At 59.4% G+C, this 26340-nt stretch overlaps 1 protein-coding gene across 1 annotated transcript in view; it reads right to left on the bottom strand.

The window, feature by feature from the left end:
* The window catches only part of COL18A1 (collagen type XVIII alpha 1 chain), an 84189-nt gene extending 61357 nt beyond the window's left edge, over positions 1 to 22832 (bottom strand). Inside the window, exons 1-2 of the mRNA XM_059686695.1 lie at positions 22698 to 22832; positions 22501 to 22595 (exon numbers count right to left, since the gene is read on the bottom strand). Of these exons, the coding sequence (XP_059542678.1) occupies positions 22501 to 22595; positions 22698 to 22708 (106 nt within the window). The 5' untranslated portion in view covers positions 22709 to 22832. The remainder of the gene's footprint in view (positions 1 to 22500; positions 22596 to 22697) is intronic.
* Between the last annotated feature and the right edge of the window lie 3508 nt (positions 22833 to 26340).

Genomic DNA, 26340 nt, shown 5'->3' with positions numbered 1-26340 from the left:
GTGTTGGCAAATGACCACCAGGGGGAGCCACACACCCGGGGTTTCTAACCGAGGCTCTGTGTTCTGGTAGAAGAAATGAACCCGAAGTTCACATTTGTTCTTCACTCAAGATTTTTAAAATATTAAATCAATGTACATGTTGCAATACACAAAAACCTAGTAAGTAAGGTTAATAACTCCCCCGGCCCAGTAACCGCTGCATACTCTGAGCCTCGGTCACTCAGGACTCCCCAGGCCAGGGCGGGCTACGCCATGGGGGGTAAGCAGGACCCAGCTCCGCCCTGTGCCAGCAGCAGGACCCAGCCCTGCCCCTGTGCCAGTGGTCCTGGCAGAGCAGGTGCGTTTCAAGGGGATGAAATCCCAGAATGTAAGTGACAGAGGGCCTAGTCCCCTCCCATGAGGATGCCTGATCGTGGGTCCCAGTGCACAAAAGCGGCCGTCCCTCCGCACTGCCCACGGTGGTAGGAAGTGGTGTTCTGGGGTTTTCATTCCCTCTGTGTGGGTGCTGGCATGGGATGGATGTGTTGCACGTGGAAGGGACATGAATCTTCGGGGCCAGAGGTCAGAACACTGTCCCCTGCACACACACACACCCCGGCCCCCCACATCCTACTCCCTGGGGCTGTGAGTAGGTATGTTTCCTGGCAAAGGGGGATGAAGGTTGCAGGTGGATGCTGCCGCTGCTAACCAGCTGACCAACATGACAAAATAGATTGTTCTGGATCATCCGGATGGGCCCACTATCCTCACAAGGGTCCCAGAAAGGGGAAGGTGAGGGCAGAAGAACCAGAACTAAGGCTGAACTGGTCACTGCTGACTGTGAAGATGGAGGAGGGGCCACAAGCCAAAGACAGGGGCCCCTCCAGAAGCAGGAACAGGCCAGAAAACACGCTCGCTCCCCCGGAGCCTCCAGGGGACCCAGCCCTGCTGACACCCAGACTCCAGCCCAAGGAGCCCTCAGTCTTCTGACTGACCTCCACTCTTAGGGATAAATCTGTGCTGTTCTAAGTCCCTAACGTCGTGGTCATTTGTTACAGCGGCCCCGGGACACGCGTCCACCCTGCACTTGCTGCCTCTTCTCAGTGGACCTTCACCTCTGTCTGCAGGCACTCATTCAAGGGGCCCCTTCTCCGCCGTCGCCCCAATACTCCAGGGGCTCCTCTGGCAGCTCCGTCAAGGTGCCCTGCTTTCAGAGCACACGCTTCCTTCTGGTCTGCCCTCGTTTTCCCGCCACACGTACATTTTCAATCCCTCGGTCCCGCACCATGCGCTGGGGGTCCTGCCCTGTCCCCTCAAAGCCACTGGATAATTCCTACACAGCAGCCTAATGTGTTCCATTTCCTTCGAGCATCTGGTCCTGCAGGCCGTTGCCTCTCAAACTGTGGGCAAGGACCAGCCCCCTCCCCCAAACCCGTGGTGGCAAGCACTTTTGTAAAACACGATAAAAATGTCACGGCGATGCTGAATGGCTATGAACATCTCTAAACAGGTGCTGCCACTCTGTGCCCACCTCAGCACAGACGGGACCACCGCTGAGTGCACACGGGCCCCAACCGCTCTCAGAGCACTGGTCAGCGGCTGGAATTCACTTCACTCCCGTCGCAGCGGGTGTCTCGTCGTGTCTTCCAGCTGCGCGGACAGGACAGCCCTGTGCGTGCCGGTGAACAAGGAGGCTGCTTTCCACGAGAATGCACACTCCCGGCAGCTGGGTGGCCAGGCGCCTGCCGCCCTCACTGGCCAGTCACCGAGCGGCCATCGGAGGGCCCAGCGCAAAGGCCTCGGGCAGGCTTGAACCCTGAGGGCCCCGCCTTTCCCTGGGGAGAAGCTGCCCCGCAAACCGGCCCCACCAGCCCCACAGACGGGCCCCAGCCCTGGACCAGGCAGAGGCTGCCTGGCGAGGCGGGCAGAGAGGAAGGAGAGGTTGGCAAGAGAGCTTGGGAAGGAGCAGGTAGGGAAAGGTGCGCCCATCCCTGCTCACCAGTCAGCGACAGCTCGGGGAGCCCACCTGGGGACGGGAGTGTGTTATACCTGATTGTGTGAGACTGAAGGTGAGTGTGTGACGTATGAGTGTGAAAGGCAGTGAGTGTGAGAGTGGGTGACAGACCCACCTCTAGAACTCGGGCACTTGAGCCTGCAAACACCTCAGAGGGGACAGTGAGACGTGCTGACAGGAGCCAGGGGGGCTGGACACTCGGGGGACAGTCCATGGGTCCTCGCAGCCCCTTCCTGTCTGCAGCCTGCCTGCACAGCTCCGTCCTCGGCCTCAGCCCAGCCAGCGTCCAACAGTCAACCTTTTCACCTAATTAAAAACCCATCTTGTTCCAGATACAAGCTGGAAATGGGTATTCCATGAAGCTTTTAAATCACAAGAAATGTGGTCCGCAGGAAGTTATCAGAATGAGCATTGGTCCATCTGCAGACAGGCTGGTTCTACGGGGCCCCAGGCACAGCCCCTCTTATGCCCACCCAGCGCACGGGGCCGTTTCCCCTCAACACGGCTGGACGGGTTCCCAACCGAGGCGGCTACTTCCCAGCCACATCCCAGAGGAGGCGGGAGGTGCAGTGTGCACGCTCCCCGTCTCCCAGGCGGCCGGGGTCACTTCTAAATGAGGTCCCCCTCAGGGAGGACAGAAATGACTGTTAAAATCCGTGTCACCCAGGGGGCATTTCACTGAAGAGAGAGGGAGTGAGAGGACACCGAAGGCAGGATTTTTTAAAGAAATAATTTGTATTAATTTCGGAGAGGAAGGGGGACAGAGAAATAGAAACATCAATGACAAGAGAGAATCACTGATCAGCTGCCTCCTGCACCCCCCGCACTGGGGATGAGCCTGCAACCCGGGCAGATGTCCTGACCAGGAATCGAACCGTTGAACCGTGACTTCTTGGTTCATAGGTCAATGCTCAACCACTGAGACACCCGGCGGGGCAAGGCAGGGTTTTAGATGGAACTCCAGTTCTTTCTCAGAGAGGTCACTGTCTACAAGGCCCCAAATGACCCCAGCCCAGGCCAGACCTGACCCCCACACCCCGGAGGAACCTCCTCAGGGCCTCAGCCCCTCTCCAAGGGCTCCGGTGTGCAAGCTCACCCCCGCCAGGACCCTGGCCAGGATGAGGCGGCGCCCCACCTCTCTCCCCCACAGCTGCCAGCCTGCGCCCTCACACTCACTCAAAACCACCGGCTAACAGTCACGTGGTAACAAGGAGGTGCTGGCAGAAGGCCCGAGCTGCAAATCCAGTCTCTCCCTCCCTCTGGGTTTCTTCTCCACGTTGATGATAAATGTAGTTGGAACCGCCCCGAGTACAGATGCCCCAGAGTCCAGAACTGCTGGGTCACCAGCACGTCCCCTGTCTGCAGGGCTGGCCGAACAGAAGGACCAAACTCTCGACTGGGCCCCGTCCATGCACCATGGCCAGGCTTCTGAGTGGAGAGCAGAGGTTTCAGGCCCTCACAGGTGTCCCCGCAGAAGTCACCCTGATGCCCTGCTCCTGGGCTGGTGTCGAAGAGCAGAGATGCCGCTGCACCCCCCAGTCCTCCTGCAAGATCACCAGTCACCCCCACCTGCCCCGTAAAGCCATTCCCTCCAGGTTTCCAGAGAGCTGGCTCGTGGGCCTGGGGTCCCTGAGAGGCTGGCCAACATCACCTGGGGCCTGTCCGCAGCCTAACGTTTCTCAGCACCTTTCCGGCATCCTCACAGTGCCCCCTCAGCCAAGCTCTGTGAGCCCATTTGCAAGAGAGAAAAACTGAGGTGCAGAGAAGACACGGGACCCACTGGAATGACACAGCTGGCCAGAGGCCTAAAGGAAGCAGACATTGAGGCGCACGGGGAGCCAGGACTCAGGAATGCATCTTGTTGGGGCTCCCCACCGGGTCCCCAGCCTGTTCTTGCAGGTGGCACTTTGGTAAGTTCAAGCCTGACGAAGGCCAGCCGGGTTCGGTGAAGGGCCTGCTGGGGACCCGCCTGCACAGCCCACAGACCTTCTCAGCCCCCAGCCCCTCCCAGGCCATCGCCCAGCCCAGCTCAACACCTTCATCCCCCAACGGGACCAGGGTGGTCCCATCCACACGTGCGGCCGGTAGCGAGGACCTAGTCTTTGGAAGTTTTGTGAGGTTGTACCTATAAAAATAAAGACGTTTTCTTTACTTTTAAGATTGAACGAAATGTTCCATCCCATCGTCCAAACTTCCTCCCGCCATCTGAGCAGACGACGGCTTCTTCCTCCTCCTTCTCCTGTGATACTTATGGGTCAAAAGAAATTAAACATTAAAGAGAGTCCGTGACCCTTTCAAAGTGAAACCGGTGTATTTTCTTTGGCTAAATGATCATGTCGTCTCAAATAGGATTAACATCTGTGCAATCGCCGCTTTTCTCTGGAACCTGTTTGGAGTCTTCTCCGACCTCACAGGGAAAGGGGACGACGAGAGTGCTCTGGAGGGGACGTTTCTCGAGGCCAAAGTCTGGTGGGCGGACAATGGGGTCCTTCTGACAAGTGAAGCAGGCAGGGAGCTCTGGCGGGAGGGGACTGGGCTGCCCCTTCCCAGCAGGCGCCTGGAGCAGGTCCCAATCACAGGTCCTATGTTAGCCCATCCTCTGGGCTGACCCTCCGCCAATCTCGGAAGAGGCCTGTGGGGTGCTCCTCCCCAGGGACCCAGCCTGAGGTTCCCAGATGCCCTCCCAGTTCGGGGCTACGGCCCTCAGCGCAGGGAAGTCTTTGCACGATTCACCCCTGACCCCAACTTGACTGGACCAAGTCAGCAGGGTCCCTGAGGCCGTCTGTGCAAGCCTCCTGCCCGCCATGGATGCAGAGCCAGCCGGGCATGGCTCAGGATGGCCTCACATCTCCCCTTCCCCCACGGCCCACGTCTGCCCCAGCCGGCCCCGGCCTTGCCGCCCCTGCACTAGTCCTGGGTCCGTGTCTGAAACTGCCTCAAGTGCCAAAATGGAAAGGCACAGAGAGAAGCGGGGGTCCTCCTGGGGCCTTGGGGAGGATTCTATGGGGTCTGGACACGTACCCAGCACAACGACTGGGGCCCTGCAAATGTCACCCTCTTCTGGGGCACCGAGAGCCTCCACTGGGATAAGTCCTCCTCCCCCATGCCATCAGGTTGCCTCCCTGCACCCTATGGCTGTGGGGTGGGTCCTGCCCACCTAACCCTCCCTCCCCCGCTGTGAGCAATGGGAGGTGGGGGGACCCAGGGCCCAGCACTGTCCCTGCACATAGTAGGTGCTTCAGGGAGGTCTCTGCAAACAACTCCCTGCTCCCCCTAGACCCCACGGGAGGGAATGGAGCGGGGAGAGACCAGCGGAGCTCTGTTCTGTCTCAGACCCCCTCCCGGGCCAGCCTGACAGCCCAGATAAGCTGTTATGATTGGAATGTGACCTCCGGGGATGTCAGCCCCCAGCCCTGCAAATAAATCACCTGCTAGACAAATGCCCAGGCGCCTGCTGGACAGCAGACTGCGGGCGGCCCGTTCCCCCCAGTTCCTGTTGGTGCATCCTGATCCCCCGCCTCGGGCCTGCGCCACCCGCAGACCTGCTATGTGTGTGAGGTGACCGTGGAGTGACCGTCCTGGTGGGGCCTCGTGACCCCCGCTTCCTGGGCTGGCCTGTCCCTGCTAAGGGCCTGCTGATGAAAGGCTGGGGCCGGGGGCTCCTGCCAGGAACCTGCCCAGCCACAGGCCTTGGGGGGGGGGGTGGCTCCTGCCAGAAACCTGCCCAGCCACAGAAAGCCTCCCGGGGGGCTCCTGCCTAGAAATGAAAGCAATCTCACCGAGGACCACGAGACCTGAGGCCAGGACCAGCCCTCTCCACATTCTTGGGTTTTCATCGGCTTAGGCTTAGGCAGCCACCCACGTTCTCTACCCGCCTTTGTAACTGGACCCAGGGTCACCAAGAGTGACCCCGAGCCTGCCCTGGGTGGGCCCGGCCCAGCCCCCCTCTGGGGAGAGGCTGAGGCGCCCCACCTGGAACCCCCTCCCCGGCAACCAGGCAGGTGGCTGAGGGCCTCGGGGTGTCGGGGCCCCCCTTCCTGCCATGTTAATCCTTCCAAGCAGCCTGCCCTGCGGGAGGGCAAAGGAACCCACCACAGAGTTGCAGCACAAACAGGGACGCCACCAAGACCCCCAGGGCCCAACCCCCACGCCTTGGACACACATTCCGGCCCCCCGCACCGGCGGAGGAGGAGGAGGAGGAGGAGGAGGAGGAGCGAGGCAGCCAGGAGCGGACCGCGGGGGACCCGCAGCTGAGGGTCACATGGCAGCCGTGACCAACTCACAAAGGATGCTGAAGCAACAGCAGAGACGGGTAAACGGACACAGCAGGACTGTGTCTGCACAGAACCCCAATTAGGCAGCCACTGACGTAACCACACAGAATGGCCTGCAGCCCAGGGAGCACCTGCTTCCCCGCCGCCTGCTCGGGGTCCTGCCTGGGTCACCTGCTCAAAAACCACAGCCCCATCTAGAGATGCTTCCTTTACGTGAAAATTGTTTCAGCCCAGCCGGCGTAGCTCAGCGGCTGAGCATCAACCCAGGAACCAAGAGGTTCAATTCCCAGTCAGGGCACATGACCAGGTTGCCAGCTTGCCATATGGGGGGGCCGTGCAAAATGTTTCTCTCTCATTGATGTCTCTCTCTCTCTCTCTCTTTCTTCCTCTCTCTAAAAAAAATCAATTGAAAAAACATATTTTTAAAAAGTTATTTTAAACGTTAAAGAATGTATTTTATTATTATTTTTTAATCCTCACTTGAAGATATTTTTCCATTGATTTCTAGAGAGAGTGGAAGAGAGAGGGAAAGACAGAGAGAAACACATCAATTGGTTGCCTTCTACAGGTGCCCTGACCAGGGCCTGGGCTGGGGAGAAGCCTGCAACCGAAGGATGTGCCCTTGACCAGAATCGAACCCAGGCCCCTTTGACCTGCAGGCCTACGCTCTACCCACTGAGCCAAACCAGCTAGGGCAAAAGTTAAAGCATTTACAGTGGAGTATTACTCAGCCAGGAAAAAGGGTGAAGCATTGACAGGCTATAGTATGGATGGACACGTGATGCCCAGTGACAGAAGCCAGACCCGGAAGGACACACAGTGTAGGATCCCATGTGGGCAAATCCACAGGCAGAAGCAGGTTAGTGGCTGCCAGGCGCTGGGGGAGGGCAGGGAGGGGCTGGCTGATAACAGGCAGTGTTTCGGAGCTGAGAGAGTTCTGCAACTAGAGATGGGGATGGTTGGATAACGTTGTGAATGTCCTAAAGGTCACTGAATGGTTCACTTTAAGATGGCTAATGTTTTGCTGTGTGAATTTTACTCCAATGAAAAGGAACCCGATTGTTCCCCACCCAAGGAGAGGGAGCACTGTATGCACATGAAAACCGCCCCCTCATATCCTGGGGTCTCCTGACCTCCAGTCCCCAGCCCTGGCCACACCCAACCGGTCACCACCCGCACCCAGTGGGCTGAGGGTGGTCGCCCCCCGATGCAGCACATTGGAGGTGAACAGCCTCGCTCACCCAGTCACTGCTCAAGCCCCGAGGGCACTGGGCCCCGATCCCATGCAGCACGACAAGGGGTGCTCACAGAGAGACAGGAAGGGCAGCAGGAGGGCCGCACAGGGGAGGGGACATGAGCACAGCCACCCTGCAGGCTTTGGAGAAGCTGCCGGGAAGCAGCCTTCGCTGTGGAGGAGCTGGAGCCATTGGAGCCCCAGGGCTGTGAGTCACAGCTGCTGGGCTCCTCCTTAGTCAGAGCTGTTAGTCAGACCTGAGCTCATGGCCCAGGTGCCAGTCCAAATTCCTGAGCCCAATCCCGAGGCCTCACCTTGCTCCGTCAGCCCCAAAGCAGCAGCAGCAGGCCCAGCGCTCCCCGAGCTGACTGCCAAGAAGTCAGAGCCAACCGTCTACTGAGCACAGAAATCAGAACCCAGAGCTGGTAGGACTCAGGGCGGCTGACCGCGCTGGCTACTCAGGGCCCGTGGGACCCCCCTGCCCAGCACAGGAGCTGAGGCACCAAACCACAGGTCCAGCGGACCAGAGCCAATTTCGTCCACACGTCCACAGCGGAGCCCAACCTCAGCGCAGAGGCCCCGCAGCCCTGGCGGCTGCCCAGAGCCTCCCACCGGGGAGGACGGCGGTGCCCTGACACGCAGGCAGTGAGGTCAGGCTGATGGGCCAGGGGCAGGAGGGGGCCTGCCCAGGAGGAGGCGGCGTCCGACCCACACCCTCACCAAGCAGCATCCCAGCCAGCGCCTGCGGGTGGGAGGAGGGGGTGGGACGCCTCTTGGGGCTGCCAGTGAGTGGAGGGAGGCCCTGCCACGGAAGCTCCTTCCTCCACCAGGACCCTGAGTCTCAGCAACTCCTGAGGCCTGGGGTCTTCCCACGGCCCCAGCAGCCCTGGGCCCCCTAACGCTGCAGGAGGGCAGACACAGGCGGCTGTTGACAATCATTGAGGTGAAAACGAAGTCATTCTTCCGAAACCCTGGGGCAGGGGTGTGTGTGTGTGTGTGTGTGTGTGTGTGTGTGTGTGAGTGAGTGTGAGATCTGGCCACTTACTGTTTGGTCAAGTCTGAGCGAACTACCTCAGCATCAACCTGGTGACTCACGGCCAGGGCCCCGCAGCAGGAACAGGGAGAAAGTGCTGCCCTGGGCTGACCCTGCAGAGACAAGGACTCCGAGAATGAGGCTGACCCACTGTCCTGAATGAAGTCAAGTGACCCCACGCACCCTGGTCACCCAGGCTGGTCTGTGCACTTGGACTTGACCTCCTGCGGTCCTGTACCCACCTGGGAAACTCCCAGAGGGCGGCAGCTCCCATAACTGTCTCTTCAAGTCACCTGACCACATTCTGGGAGGAAAAGGGGAGGTGACAAGCTCTCCAAGGTGCCCACACTAGGAGGCGTGACTAATCAAGTTTCCAGGACCTGGGTGACATCATTCTCAATCCCGAGCTTAGTGTCGGGGTTTCCCAACTCGAGCTCCTACAGAGAAGCGAAGGCCGCAATGACAGCCGGTCTTCAAGCAAGGACACCTACAGCCTTTGGGCCTTCTAGGAACTGCCCGCAGGGTGGAGGAGCTCCCCCACAGGACAGCCGCCTCCCAGGAAGGACAACGCTGGCTCTCGCTTGGCCCGTGAGCATTCACTGCGCCCTGAGAAGTGTGTCAGCCCTTCCTGCCCCCACCTGGCCTCCAGCCTCATGACCATCACAACCAGCTGGTGACCAGTGTCCACCGGGCAGCTGTCGAGAGGGGCCAGGCCAAATGGTGAAGGAGGTCTCTCTGCCCGGCTTCCCACACCCCCTTGGTATTCCTGCAGCTCCATAGCAACCACTTTCAGGACCCACCCGGGACCCTCATGACCAGGAGGTGCAGGAACGCCTCTGTATCCCGCCTACCTGCCACTGACGCCGTGGACTGTGCCCCTCAGACACTCAGAGCACAGAACTGAGGACACCTCTGGCCTAATTCGTGAGCTTTTCATAAAACCCTCACTCAAAAGTCCCCCCATCCATCCATTGGGAAGCATTTATTGAGCCCCTGCTATGTGCCTGGCACACCAGGTACCAGGAGGCTACAGGCCCTGCCTGGGAAGGCGGCCCCATCCTGGTGTGAGGACTCAGCCAGGGCACTGACGCCCAGGGCACCAGGCAGTCAGGGTAAAAGCCAGCAGCACCTGGAGCAGGGGGTGCAGGTGCCAGGTCCAGGGGGAAGGATTTGCCAGACAGGATAACGGTTCAGAAAGCCAGTGCAATCTCAAATCAGAGTTTCAAAAAGTAGGGGGGTCCCATAGGGATAGGCCCCCCAGTGCCCCTTGGACCACCACCCACAGTATCTTTCCTAGGTGGCAGAGAGGCAGAAGGGGAGGTCGGGGAGGGGGCCTGGCGGGGTCTGCAGCCTCTTCCCTATAGGTGGGACCAGTGACCAGCGAAGGAACCCCTGCCTGGGCTCCCAACTACAACAGCACCTCCAAGCACAGGCAGGTGAGGTCAAGAGCTGGGGTGGGGGGTGTCGTCTGGGATGAGGGGGTGATGAGGGGCTGAAGAGCATGGGAGGAAGCTGAGTTCAGGAGGGAGGGGAGCGTGCAGGGGGATAGAGGGGATGCACAGTGTGGCCTCCGAGCCAATTCCTGGGGTGCAGGTTCCACTCCAGTTAAGCCTCAAGGTTGGCTTGTGTTAACTGTGTGTCTGTGTGTGAGGGCATGTGTATGTCAGCGTGTGTGAGCATGGCTGTGTCTGTGAGTGTGTGTGAGCATGCTGGAATGGGGGGGGGGGCCCACCACCCAACTGCGGGAACAAAGAGAGCAGTGGCCCCAAGCTAAAGGTCGGGGGCTCCTGCACATGTAGTCGGTGCAAGTGCTTGGAGATCCCAAAGGTACAGCCATCCCAAGAGGACCCCGTGGCAAACACTTACTCATGCGGTATACTTGGTCTCCCCTAAAGCTGGTCCCTGGCCTTGGCGTCAAGATCTAAAGGCCGCCCTCCCCCCAGCTCCCCCAACGCCCCCAATTCCTGGGAGCGTGCAGGATGCGGGTCTCCCTGTAAGGATGGCACCACGAGTGCATGGCCAACCTTGAAATAACCTAAGTTCGTGTACCTGCTGGCCCCCAGGGCTCATGCAGGCGGGAGGCAGAGAAGGGCCTGTGAAAGGAAGAAGTTTCCCCATCAGATGAAGAGCAGGACAAGCAAGGAGAGAGGACCCCACCTTCTTGTTCGCTAACTACCCATGATTCCATCTCTAAGGGCAGAGGGGTGTGTCTGACAGGCAGGCAGAGCTGTAGCCCAAACCCCACAGGGTGGAGGGGCACCACCCCCTTACTTTCAGGAGGAAGGGGAGGCCATGTGCTCAGCCGCATTCTGCACCCCCAACCTCAGGCCTCCCCCGGGGCTGTATGGGGGCACGTGACAGAGCCAGGACACAAGGGAGTATAAGGGCGACCTGACTAATGTCTCCCTAAAACAGTCCTGACAGAGGAGGCCCTGCAGACCCCCTGGAGCTGTCTGCCAGGCTAGAGAGAAATGGGGAGCCTTGTTACTAATGGACCCCCAGCTTCCACTCCCTGGAGCCTCCTTTCCTCCTCCCCCCGCTTCCAATTGCTACAACCCCTGTGACCATCACTCCTACTGCTCCTCCCAGGTCCCTCTGCAGGGAACCGTAAGTGCTCTGCACGGGGTTAAATTTCTGGCAAAAGCTGCAAATGCTTCTGGGACACTGTCTGTCCAGCGGGAGCCCAGAGGGCGCTAAGCAGGGTACCCCAGGCAGCAACTAACCTAACACAGTAGGAACCAGTGTAGATGCCACTGGGGACCCTGTGGGAGCCCGTCTGGAGCAGCAAGGGCTGGCGTCTTCCACCTGGGGGGAGGGGGGGCACTGCTAACTTGGGGGGCGGGGGGTCAGGAGCTCAGATGGGCATTAGCCAAGTTCCCTTCCTGCCCTTCCCGGCAGAAGGCAGGCATGTGTGGCAGGGCTGATGGAACTGGGCCGGAGAGCAGGGCACTCAGCACACACAGCTTCCAGCAAACTCCAGGGCTCCCCTCACTGCAAGGCCTCCCCAACCCCAGGCCGGCCCAGGGTCCCTTGGTGACCAGCCTGAGGAGCAGTAGGCCTTCTCCATGCAGCCTTCCCTGCCCACACCCCACTGCTGGCCCCAGAAGGTTCCGGAGAGCAGGAGTGGGGCCCCCACTCTCACAGGGCCTGGGGAATGCCAGCCCCCCGCCAGCCATAATCCTGTTGCCAGGAGACAGGCCCAGGAAGAAACGGAATCGCGCTGGGTTAGTGTCTAGACAGTGCGACCTTTCCCCTCCTTCTCTAGATATAATTGGGACCCAAATCGTCAGGCATCGTGAGCTGATAGCACGAATAAAGGAGGAGGTTGTTTGCGGTGCCTCATGGGGACATTCCTGCAGCGAGAGGGCCGTCCACTACCTGCTCTGGGGGTGCGTGAGAGCCAGCCCAGGCCGGGCACAAAGGGGCTTTCATCCCAGGGGACGACCGTCTTCAATTGGCGATTGGCGATGAAAGAGCTCCCAGATCCTGGCTTCCCAGTGCCCCTCACACCCGCGGGGAGGCGCCCATTAACTCTGTGCTGCCCACGCTCCCTGCAGGCTGGGGGGCCGGGGCACATCAGCCAGGAGAGGGGCCTGCCAGGTGCTCCGGGTCCACCAGTGGCTCCCTCCATCACCTCCTCTGCCCAGGGGCCCTTGTGGGACTCTAGCGGACCCCGGGGGTCCTGTCCCCACATGTGGCCTAGCCCAGGACTGTGCTATTTGTGTCCAATTTCATTTTTCTCCAGAAGCTGATCTTTCATTTTTCTTTCCACCCATCAAAGCATCTGAACAACTTCTCAGAACCCCCTGGGCCCAGCTCCCCAGCGGAGTATCTGAAATCTGGAGTTGTGAGCTGGGTTTGCGGGGTGACCTTCGGGGAGGCAGAGGGGCCATGCGTCCTGTATTGTTTGTGGTTCGAATACTGTGTGCTTTCCTGTTTAACAAGCATCATTTCACAAAATAAAATTAAAAATCACAAAAATTGCACAACAGAACCTGGGGGACCAGCCCCCTTCCCTCAGCACGGGGTTCAGCAAAGGCTCTGAGGGGTCGGCCCCCCTGTCCTGGGGACCAGCCTCCCCCACCTCCCCTGTGCAGTCTCTCCCGCATGCTACGGGCCAGCACGGTGATGGGGTTGTGAGGTGTCCTCCACCCAGAGCCACCTTCTCTCTGGTTCCAGTTCTGGTGACGATGGTGCCGGTGGCACAGGGTGCGACTGTCCTTAGAGGGCGGGGTGGGCTACAGCCCCGCCGACCAGCTCCTCTGCTCACTAGTGAGATTTACTGGTAACAGCCCAAGTCATCAGTACTTAAACCTGCTGGCTGGGCCCTTCGGCAGCCAGGGTGACAGACTACAAAGGAGGGGGTCGGGGGATGCAGGAGGGGGTCACGTGGCCCAGAATCACCAGGCCTGTCCTCCACTGCACAGCCCTGGATTTCCGATTCCAAGCAGAGAAATGCCACCCTGTGCCTCCCCCACCCCAGGACCCTGAGGCGGAGCTTCACACCTGCCCTCCCCAATCCCCTCAGGCCCAGAAGGCCTATTTCACAAAGGACCCCCAGTTCCCCATGGCCCCAGTCCTCTGGCCAGGAAGTCCCTGTCCTACTGGGCCAGCCCTGGTGCTGCTGACCCAAGACGGGCCCAGGAAGTGGGTAGAATGACGGCTACCTGTACCCAGAAAGCCCCTGGGCAGCTGCCAGCTGCCAGCTCCCAAGCCCCCCTACCCCCTACCCCTCCGCTGCCGCAGCCCCTGCACTGGGCTGCCCTCCTGGCCCACAGACCACGCTGCGCTCTTGCCCCCTCGCTGGGATGTCCCTGCTTCTGCTAAACGCATGAGCTCAGAAAAGGTCCCCGCACCAAAAACAGGTTAAAAATGTCCACTCCATGGAGGCAAGGTCTCGGGAGCACAGCCTCCTGCATGTGGCCAGCTCGGCCATTTTCCTGAGGAAGCCGGCCTGGCACCCCATTGCCACGCACCATCCAGACAACAGCAGGCCGTCGCAGCATCCGATGCCGAGGGCTCACTGCACCCTCCCCTCGTGCCCCGCACGCATGCCCGGTCAGCTTTGCTTCATAAACTCTTTCTGGGGCCTTGGCCATTTGGTACTTTCTGGGAACCTGCTTTTGTAGCATTTGTCTAATGCTCCAAAAATGGAAGGGCGGGTCACTGTCTGACCGTGTGGAGGGTAACACTCCAGGCCGCCCTGCGAAGGCCCGCAGGCCCCGAGTCCCAGGACAGCGCCCCCACCAGGGGCCTCATTAACAGTCAGCACTGCACCCGGCAGGGCCCCCTCCAGCCATTCTCCCACGTGCCAGTGCCATCTCCACTGACTGGGCCCCACTCTCGCCACCTCCCTCCCTGGCCCAAGCCTCCCACCCCTCCAAGCTCACTGTGGCCCCAGGCTTGGGGTGACAGAAAGCTGTTTAGCTGAAATTGTTATTATTTTAGAAGAAGCCTCTCCCAGCTCCACTGATGGGCTGGCTCCACTGGACACCTGCCTGCCGGGAACCAGAGCCCCTTCAACCCTATCCTAGGAGAGTTCCGGGGGAACCTGTCTTTTTTGTGTTTGTTGTTGTTGTTGTTAATCCTCACCTGAGGACATTTTTTTCCAAAGCTTTTCAGAGAGAATGAAAGGGAGGGGGTGGCGGGGAGAGGGAGAGAGGGAGAGAGGGAGGGAGAGAGGGAGAGAGAGAGAGAGAGAGAGAGAGAGAGAGAGAGAGAGAGAGAGAGAGAGAAGGGAACATCGATGTGAGTGAGACACATAGATTGGTTGTCTTCACACACACCCTGATCAGGGGTCGGGTGGTGAACCTGCAACCCTTGACCAGGGATCAAACCCTCATGCCTTCAGTGCACAATCTGGTGCTCTAACCACTGAGAAGCACCAGCCAGGGCAAACCTGCCCTTTTAAAACCCTGAGAATGCACTTGAGGGGAGAAAGGTGTCTGAGCCAGGGGCCCCTGGGGATGGAGCCTGGGGGCCGTGGAGTAGAGGCAGCAGTTTGGGCACCCAGGGATAGGTGGAGAGGCCCCCACAGGTAGGGATTAATGACACCTTTCCTTCTTTCTGGTTGTCCATGGGGCAGGTGACAGGAAGCTGCAGGCTGTCCTCTGAGCTGTCCCTGACACCACATCAGGCTCCGTCCAGATCCACAAACCGCAGACCAGGGCCAAGCCTGTTGGCCGGGCGGCTCCCCACCCAACCGGAGAGAACAAGAGGCCTGCCCTCTCAGGTGTCTCCTGACAGCCTCGTGGAATCTCAACGGGAGATTTTATTTTTAAAAACACAGCAGCCCAGTAACCAGACCCAACAAGCAGAGGCAGGAGTGTGCTCCCCGGATCCCCGCAGTGTGTGGGACGGGCGTGGCCACGCGCCGGCGTGGCCCAGGACACCTGGAGGACTCGGTGATGGGAGCTAGCGGGCTCCGTCCAATACACGGTGGTCCCAGCGGGCACAGCCCACAGCCACGCGCCGGCCACGTGAACCCCTTTCCAGCTCACAGTGCACACAGGCCCCGCCCTGATGGCTGGGTGAGAGCCTGCCCCATTGTGTGTCCTCAGAGCCCAGTGAGGGGTGGTCAGGATGCACCCCAGAAAGCCAACGTGCGGTGTGCGCTCCCCGCTGTTAAGCCTGGGAGGAACCCCCATCCTGTCCTCCCCATTCACAGAGCAGAGACAGGGTTTCGGGCTCAGTCCCCAGGAGGGGGTGTGCAGCAGGCAGCCAACTGATGTTCCTCTCTCATCAACGTTTCTCTCTCTCCCTCTCCCTTCCTCTCTCTTTAAAATCAATAAAAACACATTAAAAAAATAAAAAGGTCACAGCTGACATGTCGTGTGTGCCCCCGCCCCTCCCCGCCCACATGCACTGCTCACCAGCCTTGCACACCTTCGCTCACGGAATCCTCACCACCCCTCATCATCCCTGCAATGCAAGGCACCCACCGTGGTCCCTGAGCCGTGCTCATCACCTGGGTGCCCCCTCCAAAGAGACAGGCCATAAAAATTAAAGAGAAATAAAGAAAACAAAAACACTCCATGCTTTAGGAAGTACCGCATCCCCTGTGGAAGGCTGCTCACAAACTCGAAAAATCTGCCAAATCTACCACCGCAGAGATGACACCATGAGCCGACGGAAATCCTCGAGGAAAGACCCAGAGCGTACGTTGGGGCCAGGGAGAACCTCCATGACCAGTGGACACATTAGAGCAGTGACGGCGAACCTTTTGAGCTCAGCGTGTCAGCATTTTGAAAAACCCTAACTTAACTCTGGTGCCGTGTCACAGATAGAAATTTTTTGATATTTGCAACCATAGTAAAACAAGGACTTCTATTTTTGATATTTATTTTATATATTTAAATGCCATTTAACAAAGAAAAATCAACCAAAAAATTGAGTTCGCGTGTCACCTCTGACACGCGTGTCATAGGTTCACCATCACTGCATTAGAACATCACCCTCACTAATGGGTGAAAACACAGAATAAAACACTTTAAATCGTGTTTTTCACCTGTCAAATCAGCAAGATGCTCAGTGATAGTGCCCAGATCAGGGAAAGCCAGTGTGAATTAACATGCCCAGTTGGAGGGGTGTCCCCTGAGGTCCCTGTCCACAGCCCGCCACGCTCAGCCCCAACGCTGGCCGCGGGGGCTCCCGGGGATAGGAGCGTGAGGACTCAGAGCACTCAGGGAAACCCAGACCCCACCGTGGACGCCCTTTGCCCATCTGCACCGCCTTCCTCATCCTTCGCTCATCACAGGGCCCCCACGGGGAAACTCTGTGGTCTCCTTCCTGTTCTTTGGGGCGGGCAGGGCACCTCGCAATCATGCACACAGGCAACAGGTCAATGGCCAGAGAGACAAAGAGGTTACATGACTGGACTCACCCTGTGGGAGCCAACAGGGAAACCAGCCAGGCCTCACCCTCATGTCCCAGCCCTGGACCAGCCAGGAAACAATGGTAAGGCCTTCCAGGAATGCTGGCCCGACACCTGCCCGCTTCAGCCCTAGCTTGGAAGAGGTCACAGGCATTGCCTCCATGGGGTCAACAGGACAAAGGGACCTCAGAGAAGATAGTCTCAGATGGTCTCCCTCCTCTGCCAAGCCCACCTGCACCAGGCCCACTGGGGGGCTGGGTGTCTGCTGGCCGGCCGGCCTGTCGAGGGTCCTGGGGTGTCACGTCCTATCTTCTCATTACCCGCCTCCCCTCCCAGCCCAGGGCGGGGCCACTCTTGCCCTCACAGGGTCAAAGCAGCAGCATCCACATGAAACACCTGATTTCTCCCAACGTGCAGTCAGTCCCCTGGTGTCTAAATGTTCACGTGGAGAAAGCTCTCCCTTCACCCGCGGCCGAGAGGCGTAGGGATTCGGGGCCTGGCAGAGGCCACCCAGTCTCCAGCCCCTGAGCCGCTGAACCAGCTGCACTTCTCCCGCTGCATGCTCCCAGGAGCTCACTTTTTAAAAAATATATATTTTTATTGATTTCAGAAAGGAAGGGAGAAGGAGGGACAGGGAGAGATATAAACATCAATGATGAGAGAAAATCATTGATTGGCTGCCTCCTGCACGCCCCCTCCTGGGAATCGAGCCCACAACCGTTGGCGGGAATCGAACCCGGGACCCTGGAGTCTGCAGGTCGACACTCTAGCGGCTAGCCTAGCCACTCAGCCAAACTGGCAAGGGCGCTCATTTCAGATGGCGGGCACCGTGATACGGTTAACGGATACTGAGATGCGCCCTCCCAGCACTGCTCTCACACCAGCTCCCGTCACTGCAAAATAGAGGGGCGCCTCTCGCAGTCATAGAGAACAGCCAAGCTAGCAGGTCCTCTGCAGACAGGAGACTCGGCTGCCCATGCCTGGCACAGTCTCAAAGGTTCCTGAATCTACTCAAAGAAACAGTGCTAAATGTAAAAGTGAGTGCTTCACACCAAAAGAAATGAAACCCTGAAAGAATAAACATTTAAATAAATCGCAGACGTTCAGTCCAGGCTCTACCAAAAGCAGTCAATCAACCCATCAATAGCACAGGTGTCTGCAGCTCAGACCCCGGCCCTGCCCCTGCAACCCATCACTGAGCGTGTTCATCACACAGGCCCAGCCACTACCTCCAGCCCGGGCCCCAGCCTTTGGCTCTGGTCTGGTGTCCCTTCCCAGGAAACACCCTATAAAGGTCAACCCTGACCCACAGCCAGCGTCTGGGCCCCCTGGACCCAACACTGGCTCATGCCCCCCCAAGCCTCCTGGTCTTCCCAACACCAGGAGTGGCCAGAGCCCCACCAGTCACTCCAGCCCAGGCCTGGGGGCCCCTGCCCTATCCAGCCTCATCCCAGAGCAGCCCAGGAGTGACCCCGCCGGCCAGCGTGGAATTCCAGAAAGATGAGCGGGCCTGCACACAGTCTCTCCTTTCTGGGCTCTCGCTGAGGCCAGCCAGGAAGGCCATGCTCGGGCCTGCCTGTGCCGGGGGAGCCGGAGGCAGGACACGCTCCTGCAGGCGCGGCGGGTGGGGCAGACATGCTGCCCTGCAGCCTCCAAACTGAATCTGACTCAGCGCATCCATGATCAAAAGCTCCTTCTGACAGCCGTTCTGCAGCGGCCCGGGCCGCCGATCTAAAGTATTAGGGACGCCACCGGCCGGCCAGCATCCCTCTTCCACCCTCGCCAGCACTGGGCAGCGCTGGGGAGGACAGAAAAGCACCCTCCACTGAGGGCTTCCCGTCGCTTTGAGACACACCACATGGTGTAGGGAGACACAACGTGTGGTATAAAATACAATGCACATTTATTATTCACGCTGTGTGGCTTTACAAAGTGACGACCTGCTACTCACGGGGGCGGGGGGCAGGCGGGGCGGGGGGTGTAGCCCCAGATAGCCCTGGAGCAGGGTCAGGCACAGGGTGCCCCCGGCTGCCTCAGGAGGATCCAGACCTGCACTGAAATGCTGGCTCCTTCCTGAACTGAAGGAGGGCAGGAAGGGGCCCGGGCCCTGTGGTATCTGGCAGAGGGCTGGTCCCAGACCTAAACCATCAGCGATGACAGGCCTAGGGTCCAGAGAACCATGTGACCTGGCCAGCAGCTTCTGAGGCGAGAGCATGGGTATCGCTCCCATCTGTTCTCATTGTCCTTCTGGGCCACTGTCGTCAAATGTATAAAAATTAATAACGTTATAAGCACGCCAAACATGTATTCTAGTTTTTTCAGTATTTTATCCCCCCCCCCCTCCCCACAAACTGCATCAAATTTCAAGGAGTTTCACGTGTCAGGTCCTGTGATGCCCACTTTCAACCAGGAAGGTGCCTGAAGCATTGAACAGCTGCTGCTTAGCCAGCCGTGTTCTAGTGGGAGGGGCTGCGCCTGGGCAGCATCTGGTTCCCCCAGCGAACAGCTAACCCGGAGCCTCCGCAGAGAGGAGCGGGTCACGTCTGCAGGTGGGCCCTGCGGGAGGGGTCACTGCAGGCAGGCCTGGCCTGGGCGCTGCTCATCGGTCAGGGCTGCCACGGGGCCAGCGTGCTCCGGCCACACTCTCATCTGACCCCTGAGCTGCCATCCTGGATGCCACCCTTCAGCTGACTGCCCCTTCCTATTAGCCCTGGTGCCACGAGGGTGAGGAGGCTCGCTGCACCCTGAATCAGAAGACTGCGCTTTGCCCTATCTCCTTCACTGCCTCATGGAAAAGGTATCAGGGTGGACGAGGGTCTCTGCCCCACGCTCCAATGCCAAGACTTGCTCAGTGTCCTGACCTCAGCAGCATGGAGAGCCTGACAGAGCGCCCTTTGGAGCTGGGTGGGTAGCGCCATCTTGAGAAGCAGCTGGGCCACCCAAGTCTGGACGGACAGCTGAGTCGTGGGCATCACAGGGACTCCATGGCTGCAGCCGGGAGCTGTTCTGGGGCAGTGCCACTGCCCACACAGGGCCCCTCCACCTCTCCCAGGGGCCCAGAGAACCAAGCCTTTCAACGGTCTGGATGAAGAGCGAACCAGGCACTTTGGTGGAGAGAAATCAAGTATATATGTGTGCATGTGTGCATCTACCCTTGTGTGTGTGCACAGGTGTGTGTGCGTGCACGTCTATGTACACGTGTGCACATGTGTGCATGCACATTCGTGTGTGTGCACATGTGTATGTTTTAAGGGGAAGCGAAGGCGGGTGGGGCAGGGCTCTCCCAGAGTCCCACGTGCACTCTGTTTGGGGTCCGTTTCTAGATGGAGTCGGCTTTGCTCCTTCTAGGTTTCCTTGCTCAGGACTTCCCTCCCTCTCCTTCTTTTAAAGGAAAACAGGAGAACCTTGAAAAACAAGTTTTGCTGAAATTCAAAACTGTCTTAGCGGTCCCACACCTGAACCCTGAAGACTCCCCAGCGGGTGAGCTCTGGTGACAGCGCTACCTAGAAACACGCCAGCCTGGGACTAAGCCTCTTTCCCATCAGCCCCGGTGACGATGACAGACGCCGCCACCACCGGCCATAGGATCTTGGCTCTGTCTTACAAGCCCAATCCGGCAGCTCCCCCAAGTAATGGGGGGTGGGGGAGCTGGCAGAGCCTGATGCTGAGGTCACATGTGGGAGAGACCAGGCTGGATGCTGTCCTCTGCCTCAGCCTTGACTCTGACTGACTCACAAACACCTCCTGGGGGCCAAGGCCATTTTAGTACCGGTGAGTCCACACACTTCCACCTGCAAGGGGGGGGGGGGGCGGGGGGGCAACACTGAACCTCCAGAGTCATCAACATGCTCAGCCCCTGCTTCTGCCAGGCTTCCGGTCGTGGGGGAAATGCACAAAATGCCACTCCAGAGCACCAGAATCACGGGAACCAATCCCTGCACAGCAAGACTTTTTTTTTTTTTTTTTTGTCATGTGCAAGACAGAGACAGGGATAAGTGCATCATTTTTGGTCAGAAAAAAAATGTGCAAAACTGAAAACTGGGCCTAGAATGATTTTTAAGGGCTTCTAGAACAAATGGAGCCCCTGCTAGGTCAGGATTTCATACATTAGTTCTTTGGTAACACCTGCAGGGGGCAATTATCATGCCAATTCCCGGGGACGCAGTCCCAGCTGGGTATGGATCCCGTGTCCTCCCTGACAGGAGGGGCGGGCGGGGTGGGGGCGGGGGTGGGGGGGATGGGCAGCCCCCAGCCCCCTGCTGAGCCTGCTTCCTGCTTTAACCTCCAGGTTCAGAAAGAGCCACATCCCATCAGCCTTCCTTCCTCCCTTCTGCAATAAATCCCACTGCAGCCCTGGCGGTGGGACAGGAGGTAAAACACACCATTTTTGAACCTCCAGTGTCTTTACTTTTCTCCCTGTTACCTGATTATAAATGAGGGTTTAGGCTTGCAAATTCCTGCTCCAGCAGCAGGAGTCTGGGCCCGGGGCTGTCCTTGTCCTTGGGAAGCTGACCGGGAGGCCCCTGAAGCCATGACTATCACCCCCCAAGTGCCCTGAGGGTCAGGAGGAACTCAATCATGAAAGGTCAAACGTCCCCCAATTCCCTCCTGGAGTGAATAAGAAATCATCTGCTACCCACGAGCAGGTGCTTTTGGAAGATGTTTACAACCTACTGTTAGGAAAGGTCTGCCCGGCTATTTACCCTAAACCGGTTGGAAACAATTGAACAAATTACATTGTTTTTCTCTCCCCAGAACGACTTCCCTCCAGTCAGGTCCCTCCTCCCGCAGAAGCTGTGGCAAGCAGGTGTGTGGCTTCGGCGGTGACCAGTTACGCGGTTCTCAACCTGTGGGTCGCGACGACCCTTTCACAGGGATCGCCTAAGGCCATCCTGCATATCAGATATTTACATGACGATTCATAACAGTAGCAACATCACAATTATGAAGTAGCAACGAGAATAATTTTATGGTTGGGTCACAACATGAGGAACGGTATTTAAAGGGCCAGAAGGTTGAGAACCACTGAGTTACAGTCTCCTGTTTTCAATGGAGCCAGGAGGAGAGGGCTGACGAACGTCTGCGCACAGCATCCTAGTCGACCCGCGGCAAAACCCGGGTCCCTGGGGCTGGGGCTGCCCCGCGGTCGGGCATCCCTCCACTCCCGCAACACCGCCTCCTCCCCGGCCACTGTTGGGCGTGTCAGGAAGAGGGCCTGGCAGCCGCGTGGTCAGGAACCGGGTCCCCGAAGCCAGTGGCAGAGGGAGCTCAGCGCGCCTGGAACGGCGCCCTCGGCACGGTTTGCGGCGCACGCGGGAAAGGCGGCGAGCGCAGCCGAACAACGGACTTCAGCGCATTGTTCCCGGAGGCTCAGAGGCATCAAAGGGGACCGCTCGCAACCCGACACCGCGGCAACCGCGGGACCCAAGCCTGCGGCCCCTGCGACGCACAAAGGCTGGCCCTGGGGAACCCGAGCAGTTTTTGCTTCAACAGGTTGGAAACCAAGTGGTTTCACTCCAAACCGCACTGTCTTCCCCGGAGACCTGCCAGCCCCCGGCGCGGTCACCCCCGGAGCCCAGAGGCGCAACCCACTGAGGCCGCTCTGGAGCTGGGAGGGACGAGGCCAGTGACCTGGGCGGTGGATGCGCGGGCGCCTCCAGAGCCCCCGCGAGTGTAACCGCTGCCCCCGCGACCACAGCCCCGGCCCCTCGGTGGCCCTCGGCCGGCAGAACCGCCCGCCGAGTGCACCAACTTCCCCGCGGAGTGGCCGAAGTTTGGTCACCAAGTTTGCTTCCAAAGGACTCGCGGCGTGGAGGGCCCGCGCCACCCCAGCCGGCTCCCTGGGTCCTGCGGTGGCGGGGGCAGCGCGAACCCCTGCAGCCAAAGAATGAATGGCCAGCGCGGGACAAGCGGAACACAGAGCCGCGGCCCCACCCCGCTCCGCCGCCCGCGAGCCACCCGTGCGCGTGGGCAGCGCGGGGGCCGCCTCCTGGGGCCAAATCCGGGATGGGCTGGAGGTGAGGCGGCCGGCACCGCCGAAGACCCGCACACAGCGCTGGGGTGCGGGCGGCCTGCAGTCCCCGCACTTCTTACCTGGCTCCGCCGAGGCCGCGCGAACCCGGAGCAGCAGGGCCAGCAGTGGGAGCACGTCCCGGAGGCATCGCCGTAGCGGCCACGGACCGGGCCACCTGCGGGCGACATGCCGCAGGTTAGTTCTCCGCACGCGTCCCCCGCCCGCCCGCCGTGCGACCCCGCTGCCCCCGCCCGCCTCGCGGCCCCGCGCTCCGCACCTCGGCGCCATGCTCTGCGGGCCGGACGGTCTGCTCAGCGGCTCCTGCACCCTCCGCGGCGGTGCGCCCGCTCGGCCCTCACGCTCCGGCCGCCACCGGGACGGGCAGGGGGCGGGGCGGGGCGGGGCGCGAGGCGGGGACGGGCAGGGGGCGGGGCGGGGAGGCCGGGAGGCCGGGCCCCGACTTCGGGCTGAACCAGGAGGTGGGCTGGGTTGCGCTGGGGCTGGGGGACGGTTGGCCAAACCCCTGGCTTCGAGGGGTGACCGGCCACTCCCTCGGGTCCTAGCTCCCCGCGCAGTAGAGCTCTCCGGGGGCTTTCTCCCCACCTCCCAGCCCCAGGGAGCGCGGTCCACCCGCGCCCCCGCCCCCGGAGAGCGCCAGCCCTGCCCCAGCTCGGGGCGCACGTGGGATCCGGGCTCCCAGCCCGGGGCAAGGTCTGGACCGGCGCAGCCAGCCCGGATTTTATTCGGGAAGGTGCCTTTCGCGGCCCCCCAGGGAGTCTTCTCCAGGCCCTGAACCCGGTGGGGCGATTTGAACAAAGGCGTTTGTCGCTGGGGGATAATGGGGGGAGGGGGGAGAAGCAGGGCTCCTGCCCAGCCTCGGGAGCGCATTAGCCGCGAGGTAATGGCTCCAGCCTCCCCCCTCGGCAGGCCCAGGCCCAGAACGGCAGCGCTCCCCACGCTGCGCCCGCCGCCACCTGCTGCGGCCGCCCAGGGTGACCCTGTGCCCCACGACGCTTCAGGTGGTCGTCTCCGTCCCCACAGCGCCGGCCGCCACTCCCGCTGGGTCCTCCCCCACTTTACAAAGAGGGAAGGACTCGGGAGGGTCGCTGAGAAGGCCAGCCCCCCCCCCCCCCACCGTGCGCCCCTGCCCCCAGAGTCTGGGCCCCTCTCCCTCCCGGAGGTCCAGCTGCCCCTCACCAGAGCCTTCCCAGCCTCCCACCCCCAGAGATGTCCACTTGGTTTCCATTGCCTCGGGCTGGTGCCCCTAGCTGCGTCTCAGCTCCTTCCTCGGGCAGCTGTGCATGGAGTCCTGTCCTCATACCCACCCAGCAGGCCTGTCCACAGAGAGCCCCTCATACCGACCTCTTACACTAACTCGCATTGTCCTGGACCTCGCCCCTCACCTCTCAGGACACCAGAGGCCCCAGCGCCATCACCCTTGGCTTCTAACTTTCTGTGAAACCCACGGGATCACTCCCAGAGGCCCGGCTCAGCCCCCACTCCCCTTCTTGGCCCAGTCACCTCCTGCCTGGCCCCCAGCACATCTGCAGCTGGATACCTGCCTCCCCCACCTCACTAAGGCTCTCTGCACCTCTCTGGCACCCCCACCCCCAGCACATCCTGCTGGACAATCCCAGACTTCATTTTTCAGCCAGCCTAGAGACCTTGTCCCTGGCAAGGCCCCAGCTATATGCCCTGGGGAGGCAGCCTTCCCCATGTGCCCGTCCACCACCACCTCCCTGGGCCCACCCACCTGACAGCTGCCCTCAGCACCTCCTCCAGCCCTGCTCTCCACACTGCCACAGAGAGGCCTGCCTGGCTCCCCATGCAGCCCATGGTTCCCCCACCACCACCCAGGCCCTGCCCCCCCACCTGCCCCACACCTCCACCATCCACCTCCACCACCGCCCTGGAACCTGGAGTCTTTCTCTAGGTTGCATGGCAAGGGCACTTGGGGTACAAGGTGGGCAGAGAAATCAACTTAGAGGTTGTCACCTGTGTTTTTTAAAAAAATGAAGAGAATATCATAGAGCTGAGGATTAGCACACTCTTTTGCAAAATGTTTGCTTTTTTGTATGGATGGAGGGGGAGGGTGGGGGCCCCTGTGTGTGGGGGGTGTCTGTTTCTGACGGGATGGGTGAGTCTGTGGGTGCTGTTTGTGCCTGTGTTTGGTGCGTTTCTGTAATGTGCACGTGTGTGGGGTGTGTTCCTGTGTGTGGTTGGCAGGTCCTCAGTCCTAACGGCACTTCTTAGAGTGGTTCCTGACCATCTGCCTGACCCTCAGTCCATCTGTCCATGGCTCAGCCCTGCTCCAGGGAGGAATCTGAAGGGCGGGAGCTCCTTGGTCTCTTCCATCTCACCCGCCCTCAGGCCCATCCTGCTGCCACCCAACCCCACCCATTCCTAAATCTGCAGTCAGAGGACTTGCCTCTGCAGGTGGGACTGGCTGATCTGCAGCTCTGGGCGGGAGCGGCGGGAGGGGGAGGGCAGTGCACACGGGGCCTGGGACTCAGCGAGGTGTCCCTCCTGTCCTCCCTCCACCCCAGAGTCATCACCTCCCTCCTGTTGGCCCCCTTGATCACCACCACTCCAGTCTCTGGGTTGGAGGCCCCTGGGCAGGGTGAGCCCACCTTTAGGGGCTTTGCAGGGAGGGCTAGCTTCAAAGACCCTCGTGTAATGAAAAGTGCCATCAACAACAAAGTACGAAAATAAGGCTTTTTACTGTGAAGCACTCATGAAGACAGTTTATTTAAACAAGACGCTTGACTTGAAGGGAAAACTATCTAGGATTCATTTCTTTTAGAGTAATTTATCTCCTTAAAGGCAGATTTCCCTGCATGTAACAGCTACGTACAAAAAGTTATAAAATTTTTCTTGGTTTTACAATGATAAATGAAAAACATTAAAATTCTCCAAACAAGGTGTGCAAGGATTTTTATGTTGTTCTTCTTTTGTTAAACAGGGAGAGCAAAATAACGCACTGGAATATAAAGATGAGAGCCGAGTGAGTTTCCGCTCAGGGAGAAGGGGGTGGGGGGGTTCCACTGAACCAGTCTTTTCCCCAGCCCCTCTCCGTTTGATGTCGATCAAAACATACCATAGGCCACTTAGTGTTAAAGAAGGCAAATGCTTTGTGCACATCTATCAGTTACTTTATGTCCAAGAAAGGAATGGGAAGGGCAAAACAAAAGAATAGAGAAAACTACGGTAGTAGTCAGATGCGTTGAAACCAAATTGCGGTTTTCTCATTGAGAATGTCTTCTTGGTCTGTAGGAACCGGGTTCTGGAGCGAGGTAGCAGGTTCCCTTGTTAGCTCTGTCTGCTGCTGGCACACATCACGGGCACCTTCATCCTCCACGTCCAACTGTGCAGGGTGTCACTGACTGGCTGCCCGTCAAGTCGGAATCTGATCTGCCTCGTTGACAAACCCTGTGGTTCACAATAGGCCTTCATTAGTTTACTAAAAAGTATGCCTCTTAATTGTTTTTAAAACATACTTTTATTGATTTGTATTGATTTCAGAGAGGGAAAGAGGGAGAGAGATAGAAAGATCAACAATGAGAATTATTGATCGGCTGCCTCCTGCACACCCCTACTGGGGATCGAGCCCGCAACCCAGCATGTGCCCTGACCGGAATCGTAGGCCGACGCTAACCACTGAACACACACAGCCAGGCTGCCTACAGAACCATCCTGCCCGCCACCTTCAAATTAATATGATCGTTGTTCTCAGCCTTGACTCCTTCCTTGGGCTTTTCGTCCGCCACGGTGAGCGCCAGAGTCTCCTCGGCTGCTGCTTCACAAAAGAGACGCGAGGTCCGCACCCACCCAGCAGCCCCAGGAGCGGCAGGAGGAGGCGGCGACGGTGGAGGAGGGGGAGGGTGCGGGCACGTTGTCCCACATCGCGTTCTTATGAGAAT

The sequence above is a fragment of the Myotis daubentonii genome, chromosome 3 (assembly GCF_963259705.1).
Source record: "Myotis daubentonii chromosome 3, mMyoDau2.1, whole genome shotgun sequence".
Lineage (NCBI taxonomy): Eukaryota > Metazoa > Chordata > Mammalia > Chiroptera > Vespertilionidae > Myotis > Myotis daubentonii.
This window is presented reverse-complemented; position numbering and strand designations above follow the sequence as displayed.